The sequence below is a fragment of the Oryzias latipes genome, chromosome 5 (assembly GCF_002234675.1).
Source record: "Oryzias latipes chromosome 5, ASM223467v1".
NCBI lineage: Eukaryota > Metazoa > Chordata > Actinopteri > Beloniformes > Adrianichthyidae > Oryzias > Oryzias latipes.
This window is the reverse complement of record NC_019863.2, coordinates 26,319,543-26,340,162: the sequence shown is the minus strand read 5'-3', so window position 1 is coordinate 26,340,162 and position 20,620 is coordinate 26,319,543. Positions and strand designations below refer to the sequence as shown.

The 20,620-nt window shown below is 39.4% G+C and overlaps 3 protein-coding genes and 1 long non-coding RNA gene across 4 annotated transcripts; 1 reads left to right on the top strand and 3 right to left on the bottom strand.

The window, feature by feature from the left end:
• Positions 1 to 231: 231 nt before the first annotated feature.
• Positions 232 to 8,253, bottom strand: LOC101157688 (activity-dependent neuroprotector homeobox protein). Its single transcript, XM_023955158.1, has 4 exons — positions 7,871 to 8,253; positions 4,665 to 4,777; positions 3,888 to 3,980; positions 232 to 3,775 (listed from the first exon to the last, which is right to left on the bottom strand). Exons 2-4 carry the CDS (start codon positions 4,770 to 4,772, stop codon positions 581 to 583), a joined length of 3,396 nt encoding a protein of 1,131 aa, XP_023810926.1. The 5' UTR covers positions 4,773 to 4,777; positions 7,871 to 8,253; the 3' UTR covers positions 232 to 580.
• A 1,553-nt stretch (positions 8,254 to 9,806) lies between these two features.
• LOC101165050 lies at positions 9,807 to 13,301 on the bottom strand. Its single transcript, XR_002873308.1, has 4 exons — positions 12,438 to 13,301; positions 12,060 to 12,349; positions 10,616 to 10,720; positions 9,807 to 10,506 (listed from the first exon to the last, which is right to left on the bottom strand). It is a non-coding gene; the product is annotated as an uncharacterized LOC101165050 (long non-coding RNA).
• A 962-nt stretch (positions 13,302 to 14,263) lies between these two features.
• Positions 14,264 to 15,322, bottom strand: LOC111946295 (DEP domain-containing mTOR-interacting protein-like). The gene is made up of 3 exons (XM_023955156.1): positions 14,844 to 15,322; positions 14,597 to 14,775; positions 14,264 to 14,512 (listed from the first exon to the last, which is right to left on the bottom strand). Exons 1-3 carry the CDS (start codon positions 14,924 to 14,926, stop codon positions 14,385 to 14,387), a joined length of 390 nt encoding a protein of 129 aa, XP_023810924.1. The 5' UTR covers positions 14,927 to 15,322; the 3' UTR covers positions 14,264 to 14,384.
• Positions 15,323 to 18,686: 3,364 nt separating this feature from the next.
• LOC101164798 (transcription factor MafB) lies at positions 18,687 to 20,401 on the top strand. Its single transcript, XM_004069090.3, has one exon. The coding sequence runs from the start codon at positions 18,941 to 18,943 to the stop codon at positions 19,901 to 19,903; it is 963 nt and encodes a 320-aa protein (XP_004069138.1). The 5' UTR covers positions 18,687 to 18,940; the 3' UTR covers positions 19,904 to 20,401.
• The last annotated feature ends 219 nt before the right edge of the window (positions 20,402 to 20,620 follow it).

Here is a 20,620-nt window from a genome sequence, read left to right as displayed (position 1 = left end):
TCATCCTTGTAGGAACGCATACCATAAAATTCCAAGATTATAAGAAAAATGTAAAAACTGATCACTACTGCCTTATTACCCAACACAATCATTAAGCTGAGCTTAAGTGTTAAGAATTGTCCTTACCTACTTGATAAAAGCTAGTCAAATTTTGTTTAAACTAGATTTTCCTGAATAAAGATTCTTAATTAAAAACTTAAATTAGGAAATTATACTTTGGTAGAGACAGGGTACAACAAAAAAACTTTTAATAACACATCATATAATCATTTACATACACTTTTAACATATTTTACATTTTCTAAAAGTGAATAACCAAAATTCATCTTAGCTGAGTGGAAAAAAGTAAACAAGTAAAATATTACAAAGATGTGACAAAACCCAGTAAATACAAAATGCAAAGAAACTAACAATGACATAAGTATATACAAAACGACTAACATGATGTTTCATGAAATACGGTATTATGTAGCATAGTCCCTTAAATGAATGCGTTCAGAAAGGTAAGAGTTTCAATTTTGTTTTTATGGTGTCATTGGAGTTCTTGTTTTAAATGTAAACTCCACTAAAACTAACAGCTTTATGTTGAACACAAGCGGCTCACACCAGCATTTTCTTTATTTCCTTGCAAAGAACTTTCATTGTCATCGTCATGTCTCGCAATTTTTTTCTCACCTTGAATTGAGATCCAATTTGGTTTCTCATCTTGCAGTGAACTTTCATTTTCTTCCCCATTTTGCAGAGCGCTCTCCTTTTCTCCAGCGTTTTCTGTGACATCTTGGAGAGAGCTTTCCTCAATTTCTTCCTCGTCTTGCAGAGGGCTTTGGCTTTCTCTCTCATTTGGCTTTGAATTTCCACTGTCTTTCTCATCCTGCTGAGGACTTGGAATTTCCTTCTCATCCTGCTGAGGACTTGGAATTTCCTTCTCATCCTGCTGAGGACTTGGAATTTCCTTCTCATCTTGTGGAGGACTTGGAATTTCCTTCTCATCCTGCTGAGGACTTGGAATTTCCTTCTCATCCTGCTGAGGACTTGGAATTTCCTTCTCATCCTGAGGAGGACTTGGAATTACCTTTTCATCCTGAGTAGGACTTGGAATTTCCTTTTCATCCTGAGGAGGACTTGGAATTTCCTTTTCATCCTGAGGACTGGGAATTTCCTTTTCATCCTGTGGAGGACTTGAAATTTCCTTCTCACCCTGCGGAGGACATGGAAATTTTTTCTCATCCTGTAGAGGACTTGGAATTTCCCTCTCATCCTGCGGAGGACTTGGAGATTCCTTCTCATCCTGCGGAGGACTTGGAGATTCCTTCTCATCCTGCGGAGGACTTGGAGTTTCTTTCTCATCCTGCTGAGGACTTGGAGTTTCCTTCTCATCCTGCGGAGGACTTGGAGTTTCCTTCTCATCCTGTGGAGGACTTTGAACTTCTTTTTCATCTTGCAAGGGGCTTGGGATTTCCATCTCAGTTGGCAGATAACTTTCCTTTTCTTTCTCATCTTGTGGAGAGATTACCATGTCATTTGAGGGAACGTTCATCTCCACAGAAGTAGTCTTCTCCTTCATCATCAGCTCGTCCACTAGCACTACATCTTCATCATCTGTGTCAGCTTTCTTAGTCTCACCAGGCGCATCTTCCGTCTCTGGATCAGTATCTGAGTCAATGGAAATGGTTTCTGTGCATGTAGAGGACTTTAAGGCAGGGACCGGTTTAAAACTCCTGTATTTTTGATTGTTGGAGGTCCTTAGCCTGAAGCCGGGTGACCTGGTTGAAATTCCAACAAGCTTTCCTTTATCAAAAATGAGGTTGTGTTTATATCTCTTTACAATGTTCATATCAAAGCCAAGTCTGACATAAACCCTTCTGGTCCTGCACTTTCTTGTGCACAACCTTTGCATGGTAGCAAAGTGATTGGCAATGTCAGCCTTCCATACCCACAGGCTCGTAGACAGCTTATCCATTTCCTGTGAAGAAGGATAAGGTTTCCGGTTGAAGTAAGTGGTCAGGAAATCTCTTCTGACCTTAGATGTCTTGTGCCTATACCCTGTAGGGTCCAAAGCAAGGCCGTCAGATTTAGGAGATGCATTGCCTGACATTTGACACGTGTCTGACGTGTGAACATTGGTCACTTTCATCCTCTTGGAGTTGGTGGAGGCCTGTATGGGTTGCTGTCTCTTAAGAGTGCCAGCTACTGATGAGCCAACAGTCAGTGCAGAGTTGACACCTTGGTTTGCCTGGTTCCTCCCAACAGCTCTGCATTGCACAAGATGTAGTGTAATTGTGGATGCTACCATATTGCTAGTATAAACTCCTAAGCAATGAATGCACTTGTATGTCATCTTTTGTTCCACAGGATGCAGTGTCTGGATAACTTGGTGCCTCTCCCTCAGATGCATGGCCAAGGCGTCAGAGATTGGGCCTTTGAGGATTGTGAAACACAGTGGACAAACTGTTTTTCCAACATCGCTGTTGTGCATTAGCGTAACAAACGTTTTCGGCTTGTCAATCATGTTGGTGGAGGGTAGTTTGACGGGAACTGAAATGTTTTTCTGGATTGGTGCAGCCTGATATTGACCATTGGTTGACTCTTTCATGTTAAAAGTTAAGACAGCGAGTTGAATATTTCCAGATTTTCCCTGTTTAAAGGTGAGATCAAAAGTTAGCGGTGATGCACCAGGGGGCCCGACATACTCTTCGGGGTGTGCCAGAGCGGTGTGCTCAATTATTTTCTCAACACTGTTGAAGGCAGTGTGACACTGAGGACAAGTTAACCCATGAACAAGCATGTGGTTAAGCAGGGTGTCACTGGGAAGATACCGGTTACAAAGCAAACACTTGCTGGTGAAGTTGTGGATTTTCATGATGTACTTGGCTAGAGCCCACACTTTCTTGGCCTTGTGTGCACTCTCAAAGTGAGCACTGTACAGGTTTTCCGGGAACAGCTCATTGCAGACGGTACATATTTTCCACTTCTGCGTTCGAGCAGTGTTCACTCCAGCAGCACCATTTTCTGTAGCTGTGCCATGGCCAGTAGTCGGCACACGCATCTCGATCATGGGCAGGGTTGTCTTGTTTTTAACTATAGACTGTGCAGGCTGAAGATAGCTAACCGCGGGTTGGACTGTTAGCTGAGATCGAAGTGTTTGACTGTTGTCAACGACTGAAGACGTTTTGTGGTTTACAGATGCAGGATAAAGGACGGGGGCTACAACACTGGCATGTCCGATCATGGTTGTCACTTGTGAGCCAATGTGTTCATGGTAATCTAAAACATGCTGCACTAATGCCTCATAGGTACGTGCACAGAACTGACACCGTTTACAAAAGAGGATGTTGTTGGCAGAACTGGCTCCATTTTTTACTTTTGATTTTGGGGACATGCTAACGTATGGGGAGACAACATGCTGGAAATGTTCCCTGTAGATGTGCCTTCTGACAGCATCATAGAGAGGATCCCGTAATGAACATTTCTTGCAGTAGAAAATAACTTTCTTCATTCCATGTCCCACTGAGTTGCTTTCGGGATTTGTTTTTCTTTCCGGCAATATTTGTTGTGGATTTCCATATGACAGAGAGGCAGCAATGGGTACGTGGAATATTTTAACATGGGTTTCCAGGGTTCCTCTGTTGGCAATGAATGCGCAGTATGGACAGCTAAGCAGGATGCCATTGTCAAGGAGTTTCCTGTGTACATGGCGAAAGTGGTTCTTGTAGCCCGAGTAAAATTTTGAAGAAAAAGAGCACTCCGAGCAGCAAAATGTCTTTGACCTGTATTTCTGAAAAGTATTGAGGACAAAATAAGTTTTAGAAAATGAACTAACTCAGAAACAATAACATTAAAGTTGTTAAACTTTTAAAAACTAAATAAATTAAAAAGGGACAACTTACTTGTGTTTTAGAGTTTGATGGATCCCAAGAGAAGATGTCAAGAGAGAGGGCATTGTTCACAGTTTCTTCATCTGGGCAAAAATCTTTAAACTCCTAAAAAGTGGTGCAAAAATACATCAGATACTGACAATATGTAATAAATTTTGCAATGGTTTGATCAATTGCTACATCACAGTTCACCTTTTGCGGTCTTGCAGATTATTGTTCCGTAGTTTTTTAGATCAATTTATTTTTTTTCACAGCACACTGTGTACTGACTGCTGATTGGCTGTATATCATTGTCAAACTGTCTGATCCAAGCCACGTCTCCAGTAAAGGAATGTGTTCACTTCGCCACTTTTACATAAATCTTCAATCATGAGTGGGTTTTTGTTTTCCTATTATAAATACTACTAAATAATACTTATTTTATCTGCAAAGGTTTGATCTCAGAGTTTAAGCAAGAGAGAAAAGTGTGAAAATGTTCATGTCTGTGTGAGAAAAGTGTATAAAGAGTGTAGTGAGGGGTTTGTACAGCCTTTAAACATCTGTAATCCTAGTTTACCCTCATCACAGGTTATCCTCAGAATGTATTGGCAGAATAAATGAGGGAACACTGTACATTTGTTTTAAAGTTACATTGTCTATGATTTTTGTAAACCAAGCCTGACCACTTTTTCTACTTCCAGGTATGTTTTAAATGTTATTGGAAATAATTTAATGTTACATCTGTTAAAGCAATGTATATCTACTTTCTTCTCCCTGATTGAAACAAAAAAAAAGGAAAAACAAACTTACTTCTGCAGCCTCCTTGCAGAACTGCAGTCCAATGTCCTCAAGTGTTTTTTTCACCTTTTTCCTGGCTTTCCTGATTCTTGAGAGATTATTCACTGGAAGTTGGTACATTTCTCCTGAAAGAAAAGGGAACCACAGACTCAAACTTGCTATCAAATTTTTTTTTTAAATAATGACTCTCAGAATAAAGATAAAAATAAAACAAGATTCTAGAAATAAACAGAAACTTTTTTCTGGGAAAAAAATAATGTAAAAATAAAAATAAAAGCTAAAAAATCCATTACAATTTTCAAAATACAATAATAAAGCAATGAAATGAAACAGATATAGTAAATTTTAGTGATAAAATGTGTATTATAGATATAGTGAGTTTTTATGCTAGATTTAGGAAACTTCTAGCAAAACCCATATCCCATTAGTTGTTGCAGTCTAAATTTATGTATTTCTTTAGTTTTAACAGGCAACCTCTAATCTTTTATTTTAGAGTAAGAGAAGAAGATATGTGCTCTGTTATGCTATGTTAAATCATGTTTGCTATTTATATGTATTACAGTAATTAGACTAAACCAAACTTTGACGAAACTATTAAGATTTTATAGTTAATTGATGAATGTTTCACTGTTCAGTAAAAATGTCTAATTATGGGAAAAGTTATACCTTTCTTCCCAAAAAATTACTTTTACAATAGAAATATGACAAATGATTGAATATCGAAGCGCATTTAATCATGAGCATCCTACTTAAGTTAAAGTTCCATTACCTGTCACACACTTACTTAGGTGTGTGAAATTTGTTTTCTGCATTCGACCCATCCTCTAGGGGAGCGGTAAGCTGCAGACACAGACACACTTGGGAAATATTTGGTGGTATAACCCCCCAATCCAATCAAGCAGGGAGGCACTTGGTCCCATTTTTAGAGTCTTTGGGGTTTGAACTCACGACCTTCCAGCCTTAGGGCGGACACTCTGCCACAAGGCCACTTCTCCCTCAGTGGTACCTGAATCCACCAATGAGTTTGCCAATCAGCTCAGTTGTTTACAAGGGCACAGCAATAAATGTTTTCATTCAAAAGCATTGTTTTTGTTCAAAATTTAACATCAATAGTTCAAAAGGTTTTTAGCTTTGAAATAGTCATTTAGAACAAAGATTACAAGAACTTTGTAATAGCTCATTGGAGCTTTGTCATTTTTTTTTATTTAGAGATGTTTCACATTGTCTATAGACATCGTCTTCACTTTTTTTGTGGATTTAAACATCTTATTTTTTTCCTCTGCATCTTTGCTCTTTTGTTATAAAATATAAAAACAGTTTGATCTCAAATTTTGTGATTTTGGAAATAAAAAGACTGACAAAATGTCACACTGAATTAGAGCTGTGACGGTGTGGGATTTTTGATCACCACGGTGATGAACCAGCCCCCCCCCCCCGCATCGGAACTAAATACACTTACAACGCAGTATTCTTTATTAACAAATAACAGCAACAACTAAGTACTACCTATCTAACTAATGAACTAACTATATAGGTGTTGTAGAATGACTATGTCTGTCAGCGCTGTGCGTGTAGCAGGTAAGAGCGCGCACAAGTGTGTTGGGGGTGCGTGTTGATTCTTCTGCAGCGGACCGCCCTTGAGCTGCAAGCGAGCCTTCACCTGTGCTCTCTGGTACAGACATCTCCTCAGAATATTATATATTGCCCAGTAATAAACGAGACAGCAGACACTTTGTCACCTTTCCGGTAGCCATGAAGCCATGACACCCATGAAGAACACGGGGCAGGAGGCTCCGCCTTTGTTTATATAGACACGTAACTTTGCGCTGCACAAAATAGTTCCGAAACAAAACATGTAAGGATATTCATCGAAATCTGACAGTGCGCGTCGCTCACTCAAGAACGCATGGAGCTTGTAGTGGAAATGAATACTATGGAAATTATTAATTAGAACATAGTAAATTTGTCGTATTTCCTCGCGAGACAGAAACTTCTGTTGTAGAATGAGGATGTGTATGTGCATATGAAAATCCGCACTTGTGTGTGCGTGTGTGTGTAAGTAGAGGGAGTGAGAGCTGTGCGCAGCGCAAGTGAAGAGAGGCTCGAAGTCTGAACACAGGACTAGCAGAAAAAGTAAATTATCAAAGATGAATGTGTTTAATGTGCTTATTATAGTTCCAATCACGCACCATATGCAGAATGTTAAAAAAAATTACAAAAACGTGCTGTGGTGCGGTGATGAGGTTATCGTCACACCCATACACTGAATGGAGCTTTTTTGGACAGTTTCAGGTTATTGTGAAAAAAGAAGAAGAAGCTGGGGGTTTTACACTAAAGATGGATACCACAAAAAGAAAATAAATATATATAGAGAGAGAGATTAATAAAGCAAATTGTAGAGTAGAAAAATCAAAAAGGACCTAGACTGTCAACTTAATCAAATAATTGAAAGAATGATTTTTTTTAAAAAGGCAGGAGGTCATATTTTAAACCAGCAGGGGGGAAAAACCACTCATAAGATCTCTGCATCAGCTTTATGCTGCAGCCCAGATTCAAAGACCTTACCTGCATTATGATTCACTGAGCAGCATCTTCCTTCCAGAACATTATTTTGGCCTGCATCATTTTCAGCCCACTATAATTATGCCACCAGTAGGTGGTCCTGCACCATGCCACAAATGATCACAAGCTACCTTTTTAAGCTAAGTGATCCCACAGAGGTGGAATGAGCTTCTCAACCTCAAGTCCAGAGAAAAAATGCAACCAACTGCACAGTTCAGCAGCTCCCTATTCATTTTAAAAATCCCCATCTGCTTATGGACAATTATTGTGATTTATAATTTTGTCCTACATCGCTTGATTTAGAAATGTGTTCCTCTGTACTTTAACTTTGCAATTTCTTTTGCGCCTCATTGTGAGTCCATACTTAGTTTGGATGAAGAGTCTTCTGCAATAACTTACACGTGAAAATAAACTTTAATTATTTAAAGTTTTTACTTTTCATGCTATAATTGAGTAATATCTTTAACACTGGGACATATTTATTATATTACCAGATATCAAAGAAAAGAATGCAACTATTTACAATTATCTGCGTTATGGTTGTAGCATTAGCATCTTTACCCGCTCACATCTGCATCACAATACCGCAAGCTAGGTTTATTAGCTGGAGGTTTTTGTTGTTTCTTTGTTTATGTTATCAAACCTTTTTCACTCACCTCAAAGTTTGTCAACAGATTAGCTTGATACAGTCTCTGGCATAACATCAATTGAGGACAGATGACTTTTTTCCAGTCTAAACGTGATGATGAACCGCTGCTCTTCTGACTGCCGCCGGTGCTGATGCTCGGCTAACTAGCTAAGCTCGTTTCTGTGGCATCCTCCTGGTTGTTGTTTTTTTTCTTTTACAAGTTAGCACCTGGAGGAACGGATTATGGAGGAGAGTTGCCGGTTTCACAAACACCCAAAACCCCTGAAAATATCCCAATGCAGGCTGCCCTTGCTTGGGTCGTATTTCGAAGTTCTATTATTGGCGGTCAGGCCAACATGTTAGCTGACCAGTGTAGCGAACAGCACGCAATTCAAAATGGCGAGTACACAAAGACGGAAGTGGTTGATGTGAGGCGGAAGTGATTTTATCATTGTAAATCACTGCTGGGATTCAAACAACAAATATATGTGTATATTTTTTAAAAATTAGGTTTCTTCCACATGAAGAAAAATGCTTTGGTTTCTTGATCTGATTTTAATAAAAAACAGATTTCCCCCTTTTACAAGAATTATTTTTTTCTTGGAAAGTACAACTGTACTGGTAACATAATATACGTACAAACAAAGCTTTGGTTTGCATACAACCTTGTAATTGCTGTTAAATTACACAGAAAATCAAATTACTTATCAAGAAAAGATTCATGGTTTATTGTGCATTTATTAAATTAAATGGGAAATCTTATAGACTATTTCCACATTTTTGCCAAAGGTGATTTTCTAGATTGTTTCAAATATAAACAGAAATAGTAGTAAAGCTGTAACAATAAGTCTTCAACATGATCTTTCAAAAAAATCCTAAATTTACATAACCACAACCAAGTTGAACAATATTAAGTTTAAAAAATTCTTATTTCTTAACTCACTAAAACAGAGTTCATTCAGACTTTAATTCCATTTCAAACAAGTTAGAATATATTTTTTCGATGTTTATTTTCCTTAGGATAAAAACAATTTCCTGTCAAACTTTAAGTTTAAAATAGCTGTTCCTTTTATGAAGTGGAATCAACAGATCAAATGTTATATAAATATTTGATTTTACATGAAGTAATGTTTGGGAGGATACACACTGTTATTATTACCCAAATTGGCCTGGCCTACTGGCCTATGGACTGTAAAGCTGGCATCGGTGGTTAGCGCTCTCGCCTCACAGCAGAGACAACCTTGGTTGGAAATCCTGGCTGAGATTTATGTGTGGAGTTTGTGTGTTCTCCCCGTTCATGTGTGGGTTTCTCCTGGCACTCCAGCTTTCTAATAGTCCAAATAACATGCGTTATTCTTTATCTTGTGTATAGTTTCCACTGCATATTTTCCTTGTTGTTTACATTTATTACTCTTTGTTTTCCCTATGTGGATAGTTGGACACTGTTTACCATTTGATATCTCTAACAACGGATTGTCGTGAGAACTTTTCACACAAGTAATATTTCATTGCATCTGTGTTTTTTTTACCAAATGTAACACGTTTCAGTGAGATATTGAGCAGTTTAGAAGTTTACATTTGTGTAGCCAACTTGCAAAGTTTTGACTAACAGTCTGAGGTATCAGATGTCCTTTTTGACAAATCCCACCCATCTCACTAAGATCCTTTTAGATTTTGATTCTTCTCACATTTCTTTTTTACATCGATGCAATTGCATATTTATAAAAATACATACCTGTTGAAAACATTCTTTTGGTAAACTTTGGCTCATCACACCTTTTAATAAAAGCAGTCAGGAAATATTTCCAGTGTCCAGGCGTCTGTCATTACAGCTTCTAGGAAATATCTCAGCAACAGCAATTAGCCATTGTAAGAACTAAAAAACATGTAAAAACAAACAAACAAAAAAAGATGCAAAGACAAATCTCTATGCTGACAAGGAAGTAGGATGATCCGGTCAATGGTTGAAAATGCAAAGTAGTGTAAGACCAGTTTATTGGAAAACATTGCAAATATTCTCTGTACACAGTGCACCTCTGTATAGCTTAGTTAAATTAATTAACACACATCTTGGGGCATACAGTGTTAAAAAAGGATATTCTAAAAAGTAATAATTGACTAAATGCAGAGTAGACACCTCAGGTACTTTATTTACTTGCAGAGGCTCCAGCTCGTGTCCAAACGTCCAAAAAGTAACAAGGGAAAATAACAACATTGTGTATTGTTGTATTTTTATTTACCCCCTTCCAGTCCACACATCTAACCTTGTGTAGCTCACATGAAGTACTATTTTTCACTGCGTCCTTTTGTAATTTGGATCAAAACATGTCTCGATACTTCAGAAAGACCTTGGGAAAATAATGTAAACATTTTCAAAAACAGGAAATCCTATTTTTCTTTGACATTGGCTTTAGCTGCTGTTGTACATGCAATTTTGTTTCTAAAAGAACTCTATATCAGGATTAACTTCAACATATTCTAATCTTTATCGTATTTGCAAAAAAACAACATTCAGGATTTATTCAGATTGAGTTGCTTTTAGTCCAGTGGTTCCATAACTTCCAGAACAACAACTCGAGGTCCAGTCATCACCAGTCTGGTAACTGTTTTATAATCCAGGTAAAGAACTGTTTTTTCATTCACCCGACACACAAACTGCCGTACCTGAAAAATCAATGTCAGAGCCTGCATCACGACTGCTTTTTCATTTCTCAAGTCTGACAGACTTAGAAGAAAATTGAGTGATTTTGAACAAAGTTTTAATTTTTTTAACCTTAACTCCAGCTGCTGCTGCGGGGCTTCCAGGATCAACAGCCTGCACATAGCATGGCGCAGCACCTCTGACAACAAAACCCCAGCCAAGAGGGTCCCCGATCACCTGGAATCACAGGGAGATGAAAAATGATCATATTTTCAGTACATACACCCAATAACAACATATTTATATATGCAAAGTATTTCCCGACCCTTTTACATAGTAAAATCAGATGTTCCATTCACTTCCATGTGTACAAAAATCATGCACCTGACAGGCAGACTACTTCTCCAACCATTTGGGTTCAGGACAGTAGGGGAGGACATTGTGCAGCTGTTCATGGGATATACTGTTGAGACCTGTGAGAATTCTGTGCTTAGATTTTTAGGATGTTTTCTTCATGTTTTATTTTCTGTCACCATGCCTGGTCTCCTGGATTTTGGGTCCTCCACCACAAATTCCTGACAAAAAGACCTGACCATCTTGGACCCAGGAGGAGAGTTTTTGCCATTCCATGCCATGTCACCCCTCACTTCTGGCTGCCGGAACCCAAACTGTTTTCTGGACTTTTTTTTTGTTCTGTTCCTCCAGGTCCCCTCCTCTTGGATGTTTTTGGAATCTGGGATCTCCCCTTTTTGCTAATAGAGTTGCTAATAGCAGTTGTGGAGCAGAGGTATCAATCTGAGATGCTCCACCCCAAAGTGTGTCAAACTACGGTACACTAACTTTTCAAGCAGGTCTAAATCTGTTTGTTTAGTCCAGACCAGAATTAACACGAATGTTTTCTCAGTGGCACACATAGTCCGAACTAACATGAAAAATTCAGTCTGTTCTGTCTGTTCTAACTGAACCGGATGAGGCAGGTGTGAAAACGCCCCCAAAGATGCAAAAGGTGAGCCAATGTCTTAATAAACCCAATGAATGATGAAAAGGTTGGATTTAAGTTCAATTGTGTGTTATTTTTGCCATTACAATAAATCCAGGACATTTTTCTTTTATTTTTTGCAACCTTAGGGCGTTTACTTTTGATTTAATAAAGAGGATGTTGTTAGAGCTCTTGCCTCGGAGCAAGAAGGCCCTTGTTTGAATCCCGGCTGGGACCTTTCTGTGTGGACTTTGCATGTGCTTCCAGTGCATGCGTGGGTTTTCTCTGGGCATTCCAGCTTCCTCCCATGGTCCAAAAACATGCTTCATAGGTTGATTGACCACTCTAAATTATCTTTAGGTGTGCATGTGCCATGTGAGAGACTCGCAACCTGTCCAGGCTGCACCCTGCCTTTGCCCAGCAGTAGCTGGGACAAGCTCCAGCAATCTCGTGACCCCGAAAGGGATACAGCGGGTTAAGAAGATGGATGGATGGATGGATGGATGGATGGATGGATGGATGGATGGATGGATGGATGGATGGATGGATGGATGGATGGATGGATAGATGGATGGATGATGTTAAACCCAAACTCACTGTTAACACTTTCTTGATAAAAGGTGCAGCAGGAGTCAATAACTCTTCACATGTGACTTGCCTTTTGAGGACTGAAAAAAAAATAAAATAAAATGTAAACATTTTTCCAAAAACAAGTATACAAATGATTCCTAAAAATGCAACACTTGGCCTGCCTGATTTAGGGTTACATCTTAAGGAAGCAGTAGACAGCTGTTCAAAAGGAGGAAAACCAGCACTGTGAAGCTGAAGGGCATTCAAGCTGCTTCGACGTGGGCCGGTGACCTGTTTCAGCTCTTTTCTTTTCAATACTGAAGTTTGTTTAGAGATAGAAATTGAGCAGAAATCAGAATCAGAAGCAAAGGAAATATTTACAGACCTCTCAGAATTGAAATATACCTGACTGAAAAGCTGTGTGCTCCGACGGTAGACCTCTCTTCAGAATAAATGGACTGTCCTCCTGAGAAGACGTCGATGTACCCTCCTCATCTTGTTTACCTTCATTTAGCAACTCAGAAAGGCGACGGCGTCGACGAAAATTAATGCAGAACTGATAGAGTAGCCCACTGTCAAAGAAGTCGTGCTTCTTTGTCACTTGAAACAAAAAGACAAAAGGAGGACACCTTGAGAGGGGGCTGTTAGCTCATTTCTATTGGTTGTGTTTGAGTACAAAGGTCTGTCATGTTCACCATGCTGAATGATGCCATGCTCCAACAGAGCACGGCACAATTCCAGACCCTGACACCGACTTTCCACCTCCCCGTTTTGAAGTAGCCAGTCAATGAACAGGTAGCCTGGAAAGCAGCGTTGAAATGAAACCCCATGTTCCTCTCTCAGCATCATGATGGAGTTTTTGTCTGCTATAAGACTGAAAGGAAATGTCATCAGTCGCACACAATGCTGCAAAAAAAGAGCAGAGTCACTTCAAGTATCTAATGACAGGTGAGATGCTGTTATCTGCTGCTTTCATTTAATTTTCCGTTTTGCGAGTGACTTTTTGATTTTAGTATTTTAGATTAAAAAAAACTTCCTTACACTAACATCAATATTAACTTATTTTAAACGTTTTATCTTTAAAGCCCTGATTATTAGACTTTTTCCATACGCAATATCACAGAAATTGTTGAAATAGTTAAAAATATTAGAGACTCAAGTTGTTAAATTCTCAATTTTAAAAGCGATTCCAGTGCTCTTTCAGTATGATTATTTTGCTTTTATTCTATTATACTTTTTTAGGTAAAATCAAAAACCTGTTGTTTTTCGAGGACATAGTTTCTGCAGAGCAGCAGGAGTTCATCAGAAATTCACCTCTGAGTTGTGGGCAGGACCACTGGCGCAGAATAATGCTGTGCTCACTTACAATTTATGACTTCATCCCTTTATTACACACTCTTCGGCTAGCTTACACCCCCTCACAACCCCAACCTAACATTAGCGGTGCAACAAAAATGGCGAGCAAGACTGGAGCTATCCAGCTGGACAGTTTTGATCCAGAAGCCAGGAATACAGGAATGCAAAGACGCTTATGGATCTATTTGTCTGCAAGTGAATGCATCAGAATGGAGCAGAGCAGGGAGCTTGTTGTTATTAAATGAACAAAGAAAAAAAAAACAGGGTTTTTTTGTCTGCTCCTGATTTTCCACGATTTCAATAAAGATTACATAAAGACTCAGAAATCCAATTTTAATCTTAATTTCCTCCATCATCAGAAAAATGCCACAAGGACATGTATAAAAAAACTCAAAAAAGCCCCACAATTTTCATTGGAGTGGGTCTCTAATTTAATCTTTAATTCAAAGCACCTGGTCTTACAAGTTTTACAGAAAAACGTTTATTCAAGCAAAAACTAAGTATTAATATATACAAATAAATAAATAAAACTTCTTTATCATTTCATTCAACTACAAACAGCCACCAACTGCCTTTGTGTTGTTGCTTTGGTTTGACATTTAAAAACATTTCTGTCATTTTAGAGACAAAGAACAAAATTTAAAATGACAACAATACAGAAGATGTGGTTGGTCTTGACCTACTGCCATCTATCTTCAACTTATGTATCTTAAAGTTATTTGGTATGGATGCATTCAATGTTTGTAACCCTTGTGCTATCATTGGCACTTTAACATTGGGAGTTGGGTCATCTAGACCCACCAGACAGTGCGCGGAACCTGTTTTCTTCAATGATTTGTGATCTTCACTGGTGTCCATGGATTACATGAAATCTTTCCACCTTTATTCACCTTTAAATGGTTGGGAGAACACATAAATGTGAGGGTGGGGTCATCTAAGATAGCACAAGGGTTAAAGGGTTGTACTTTATGATTGAGCTGATAAAAGTTGCATTTCTTACTGTTCATACAGCTGCTGTCCACGCATGAAGATTTTCACCTCTGTATTGAAAGGAAATGTCCCATCATCCTTTCGGAAACGGTAGAGGAGTTTGGCATCCTTGAACACCGGCCTCTTATCACAGACTAAGAAAAGGTGGATTTTTTTTTTAAAACAAAGTCCTGAAATGTGTCTTTTCAAGGCTTGCCTTGATGATGCTACATCCTCACCATGATGAATAATGTCGTTGTCCATGAGATGTTGCATCAGACTGACAGCTGTGACTCGATCCATGGCTTCCTTATGACTGACAAGCCAGTCTATGAGCTCCTGAGCCACAAAGCAATTAGGATACGTGCGAAGGTGATACCTGCGGTCCTTTATCAGTTTTCCATCATGGAGTCTCAACCTGAAGGTGATGTTCATGTTAGTAATGCCTCTCTGATTTCCTCTCAATCACAGACTGTTTCCTCGTACCTGAGCTGTTCTCCTGCAATCATGACTTCAGCCTTGTGCTGTCTGGCCATGGTCTTCCTCCTCATGCTGCATGTGCGCTCCATGATTGTCTCTCGACTGAAGAGCAGGTGAAGTTTCTCTTTCCTTATGTACTTATGTACTTTTGTGTTTACAAAACAGACGAACCAGAGCACCTCATTTCTGTGAGGAGATGTTGTGTATACTCTCAGAAAGAAAAGCTAAAACATCAGGTGGGTAACATGCGACATCAGGTGAAGACAGCATGTCCAAAGCGCTAAAGTCTGAGGGTTTTCACTGTGGGAGCTGAGATGCACGGAGGTTTGCCTCTTGGTTGTGTGGATAACAAGTTCAAAATTTGAAGGCTGTGTTTATTGACATCAGCTTTAAATATTATCTCCTCTGGAATCAGTTGCATCCTATTTACTGTCTGTATCATGACTGAAGAAAGTGGATCATCTGGGTTTTGAAGCTTACAAAATGTGCTGTCATGGGTCACTGCATCGGCATTCTGTGAGTTTAGAAAAGGTAACATCTTAAAGGTCAAGATGTGGTTACTGAAAACAGAAAACCTGAAAAACGTGCCACTGCCAGTATTAGATTTCTGTTATGTTGTAATTAACAGCACACACCATGTACCTGTGCAGATGCAACCACCTGTGCACTGCTTTGTGTTAGTCGACGGGCAGGTGCAGTTCATCATCGCTGGCTCCGTGTTTATATAATCTTGATTTAATCTGGATTGGCCATGCACAGGCCCGACGATGTAAAGCCGTGTTCCAACATGAATCCTGACTTTAACAATGTTTCTTGTGCCGCATTTTCTATTTGTTCTAGTCTTGTTTTGGTGTCAGTTTTCACCTAAAGTAAGTGTCAGCTGAGAGTCGGCTTGGGGCAGTTTAGGAATAATCTTTTGACATGTAACAAAAGTTCAACAGAACTGTTCTTGATCACCTTGAGACCATTATTTGTGTGAATATTAGTCAGACTTTCCAGTAACTTATTGTTTTAGTTGTTGACACAGCATTCTGCACTCATTCTTTCGTGGATGACCATAACAGTTCAGGCTTGTTTACAACGTTTCCACAATTCATTGAAAATGGGGATGTTCATTTGAGCATAATTCTTTTAAGATTTTGCCATCTTTTCATATTTTAAAAGATAATTTTTAGACTAAAAAGGCTTTAATCTGGAAACCCTTCCAAACAAACTACTTGTTCTTCATTCAGAAGTCATTGAAGTCCCACTCCAATTATCGTTTGATCTATTTTAACCCTTGTGCTATCTTAGATGACCCCACCCTTACATTGACGTGTTCTCCCTACCATGACAAAGGTGGATAAAGGTGGAAAGATTTCATGTAATCCATGGACACCAGTGAGGTTCACATATCATTGAAGAAAAAAGGTTCAGAGCACTGTCTAGTTGGTCTAGATGACCCAACTCCCAATGTTAAAGTGCCTAGGATAGCACAAGGGTTACAAGTGTTCCTAGTGGTCTTTTATTCACGATTCTTTCTTTTTTTTTGGGAAAAATTAAAAAACCTGTGTGGTTTACCAGGACATAGTTTCTGCAGCGAGGCAGGAGTTCATCAGGGATTCACCTCTGAGTTGTGGACCACTGGTGCAGAGTAAGCCTGCGCTGACTTCTCTCGTTAGTTTACAGCCCCTCACAACCCAAACCTAACATTAGAGGAGCAACAAAAAGGGCGAGCAATATCAGAAATACCCAGCCGAACGGTTTTGAGCCAGATTTCAGCTCAGACAAGGAAAACAAAAACGTACGTGGATCTATTTGTCTGCAGGTGGATGCGTCTGAGTAAGCGGAACAGGGAGCTTGTGGCTTTTGTCACTGCTACAACAGCATTTTTTCGGCAGCTCATGATTCACAACAATTTGAATAAAGGAATACTCAGTAAAGCGATTTTATTCTTAATTTTTTGACATATGTCCAACACCATGAGAAAAAATACTAAAAGAACATGTTCAAAACACCAAAATCACGATTTTCATTTGAGTGCGTTTGGATGCTTGGATTAAATTTCATGATAACTTTTTTTTTTGTTTCTTTAGGAATTTGCACAGTTTAATCTGCTAGAACACACTCATTTATGAAAAAGGATCTCTTTCTTTAATATTTTGCCCTGACCTTTCCCTGAGATGTATAACCAACTTCAAGTTATTATAGAATTAATATTTGGTGTACTTCAAGAGATGCGTCTCTTAGAAGATTGCTGATGTTGTTCCATATTGAGATTTTCTTGGAAGACCTGAAAGGTCACATGCAGCAAACTGTTAAAAGGTCTTTTTTTTCAACACACATGTGGATCTAGTGGATGATCAGTTCAATGAGGGTTAATAATTAGAAACATTTGACTGCAGCTTAACCTTTGCAAGAGGGTACATGGTTATCATTTCCTTTTGTTGAAAAAAAAGTAGTCAAAGGAGATGGTTATTTCAGCTTTTTTTCTAAAGTTGCATTTGCTTTTTAACTGGTTGATTGAGAACAAATTTCCATGTTTTGACACCCAAAACGACTAAAATTGAAGGAACGCGTGCAGCTCCGCGTGATGCGTTCCTGTCGGCTGACCGGCAGCGCGCGCAGCTGCAGGAGGCGCCGATTTGCTGGTTTCATAGTTTCCATGAAAGAAAAGAGATAATAGAAATCCATAGTGGCACAGAATTTTATGCTCCAAGTGAGCCGGCGCCGCCTTTGAATTGGTGCCCTGGGCAACTGCCCATACCTAAAACCTCCACTGCTGATTAGTTATAGATAGGGAATTCAGTATAAAAAATACAATTACTAATTTGACAAATTATTTCTAAATAAATAAGATGTATAGCATTTACATTTAGGTATAACTTAACATTTAGATAAATATTCATTTTTTAGATTTAATATTTAGGATTGCATTTAGTTATAACGTTTATATTTAACATTTAAATTTCTATTTAGGATTTAGAAATGCAAGGTTTATTCACAAATAACTTTTCGTGTAACATTTACATTTTACACTTGGATTTACATTAATATTTTTTTATCATTTACATTATTATTTATATTTAGCATCGAAAGGTAGATACCCTCAAGTCACAGATAAAGCTTTTTTGTGATAAATACTGACAAAAACGTGATATAAATGCAACACAACTAGAAAGAAATGTTTAATGTTCTCTCATAATTTTTACAAGGTGATTTTTTTTATTATTCTGTGCCCCATGCAAAGGCTTTTGCAGGTCCACAATGTAGACTGCACCTTAAAAGAATTGCAATACTCTTTTTTGTTTATTTGTTTGTTTGTCTGTAGCAGCTCTGCTGGTTTCCTGGCTCCAACGTTGGCAAAGCAGCAGTTCCACTTATGTCCACTTGATGTCAGTATTCACCAGTTTCAGCAGCGACACGGAGCCGAAAACCCAGTTTGAATGAATGACTGATTTACAGCCCCTTCCGTTGATTTAAGGCCGAATGTCACAATTAATGAATGAATGATAACTCCAAAATTATTACAAAGATATATCAGATATACTAGGCCTATGTAGTTAGGAATACGTCTAACATTATTGAACATAAAGTTTTAAAAGTTTTTTACTAGAAAAAAACATTGAAGCATAAAAAAAGCAACCAACGGTTAAATTATGTGCTGCAGTTTAAAGTTATAAATCCCGTTTTTCTGATGTGAGTTTTAATACTAAAGAGCAAGTATTGTAGATGGAAATCTACTCTGAATTTGAAAGAGCAGCTTTTATGCAAATGGCCCTCTTCAGCGCGTTTTCATTGGAGAGCAGCGTGGAGGTGTAGTCTGGCAGGCGTGACATCACGCCGGAGAAGCTTTATGAAGAAAGTCCGTTTCTCCTGAGCGGGCAGAGGTGCGTCCTGTGTTTACCAGCGTGGCTGTCTGAGTTTGTGGCTCCTGGAGCTGAGTAAGCAGCGCAGCCAGGAATCCCACTGCGCAGTCTGAAGAGGTGGGAGGCTGAAGACCTTCAGGGTTTTTTTTTTTATCTGAGCTCAAATCGAAGTTGGAAAGTACTTTTTTTTTCTTTTTTGCAACTGAGTGATTGCATTAATTGTCTGATCTCCCTGCCGAGGCCAGCTGCAGTTTCATGAGCTCTGAGGCGCTTTCACATCTAAAAATCCCCATGGATTTCGTGGGCGACTTTGACTTGATGAAATTCGGCGTGAAGAAGGAGACGATGCAGAGTCTGGAACGCGCATTCGTCGGGCCGTGCAGTCAGCTCCAAAGGCCAGACTCCGTCTCCTCCACCCCTGGCACCACTCCGTGCAACTCGGTGCCCTCCTCTCCAAACATCAACCCGCACGAGCAGAGAAACACCCCCGGGGGCGACCACTTCTGGATGCACAACAACGGCGGATACCCTCATCAGATGTACCCCCAAGCTTTTGGTCTGACCCCCGAGGACGCAATGGAGGCCCTCATTGACGCGACGCAGCAGGGGCACCCCACTGCGCCCCACATCCACCACCCTCAGCCCTTCCAGGGTGACTACGAGGGCTACGCTCACCTGAACGAGCCTGTCCACCACTACGCGGGCCTCCCCGGTCACCCCGACATGCAGGGCGTCCCGAGCAGCCACTGCCAGGACACATATCTCAAGGATGAAATCGGGTGCGAGTCCCCGCAGTCGCCGGAGGCCCAGCAGGTCGTGGGTGCGCACCACCCTCTCCAGCAACCGCACCGGCGATCCACCAGCGAGATGCACTTCTCAGACGACCAGCTGGTGTCCATGTCCGTCAGAGAGCTGAATCGGCTGCTGAGGGGCCTGAGCAAGGACGAGGTGATGCGTCTGAAGCAGAAGCGGCGGACCTTGAAAAACAGAGGTTACGCACAGTCCTGCCGCTACAAGCGGGTGCAGCAGAAACACATCCTGGAGCACGAAAAGACCAGCCTGGTGTCACAGGTCGAGCAGCTGAAACACGAACTCAGCAGGCTGGTCCGAGAGAGGGACGCATACAAACTCAAATGTGAGAAACTGTCCGGGGCGAACTGCTACCACGAAACCGGCTCCACCAGTGACAACCCGTCTTCTCCTGAGTATTTAATATGAGCTGCTTGCTGTTTTCCACAAAGATCCATTCATGTTGATTTCATCCTCTTTTAAAAATCATCCAGAGAAAAGACTCAAATGATAGTTAAAGCAAGTTTTCAGTGGATCATTGCAACCCAAAACATGCATGCAGGACATGTATGAATGAGATGTTTTTATTTTATACCGTCATAGCATATCTGTATTTTGGCTGACAGAAATACTTGAAATCAGAATATATTTGCTTTTCTTAACATACATTTAATCTCTGCTTCAGTTCAATGCTTGATTTTCATTTTCATGATTTTTGCCTTTTTTTAAAAAACACAAAAATTCATTTTTTATGCCAAAACTTTTTTAAATCTCACTTCTTTCATTTGTATGAAGCTGATTCTGCTGGACAGACATGTTAACTGTTTGCTTCTCTTTTACAATCATACAAATAAGGCAGATATTCTTTTAAAAATCGAATTTGTTTTTCATTGATGATTCAATAAACCATAATGTGACTTTTTAAAAGTATGTCTCATGCTGTTGTCCCTGCAGAAGAACTTTAAACTTGTTGTTTCCATCTTTTTAAATCAATTGTTGCAGTCAATAGGTTTAAAACACGTAAAACAAATAAGAAAAATGCATGAAATACATTGCATATCATGCAAAATTGGTGCAACGCTATGAATTCATTTCACAAAAATACAAAAATGACATCAACTTTCTGCTTTTTTTGATGCTCGGAGC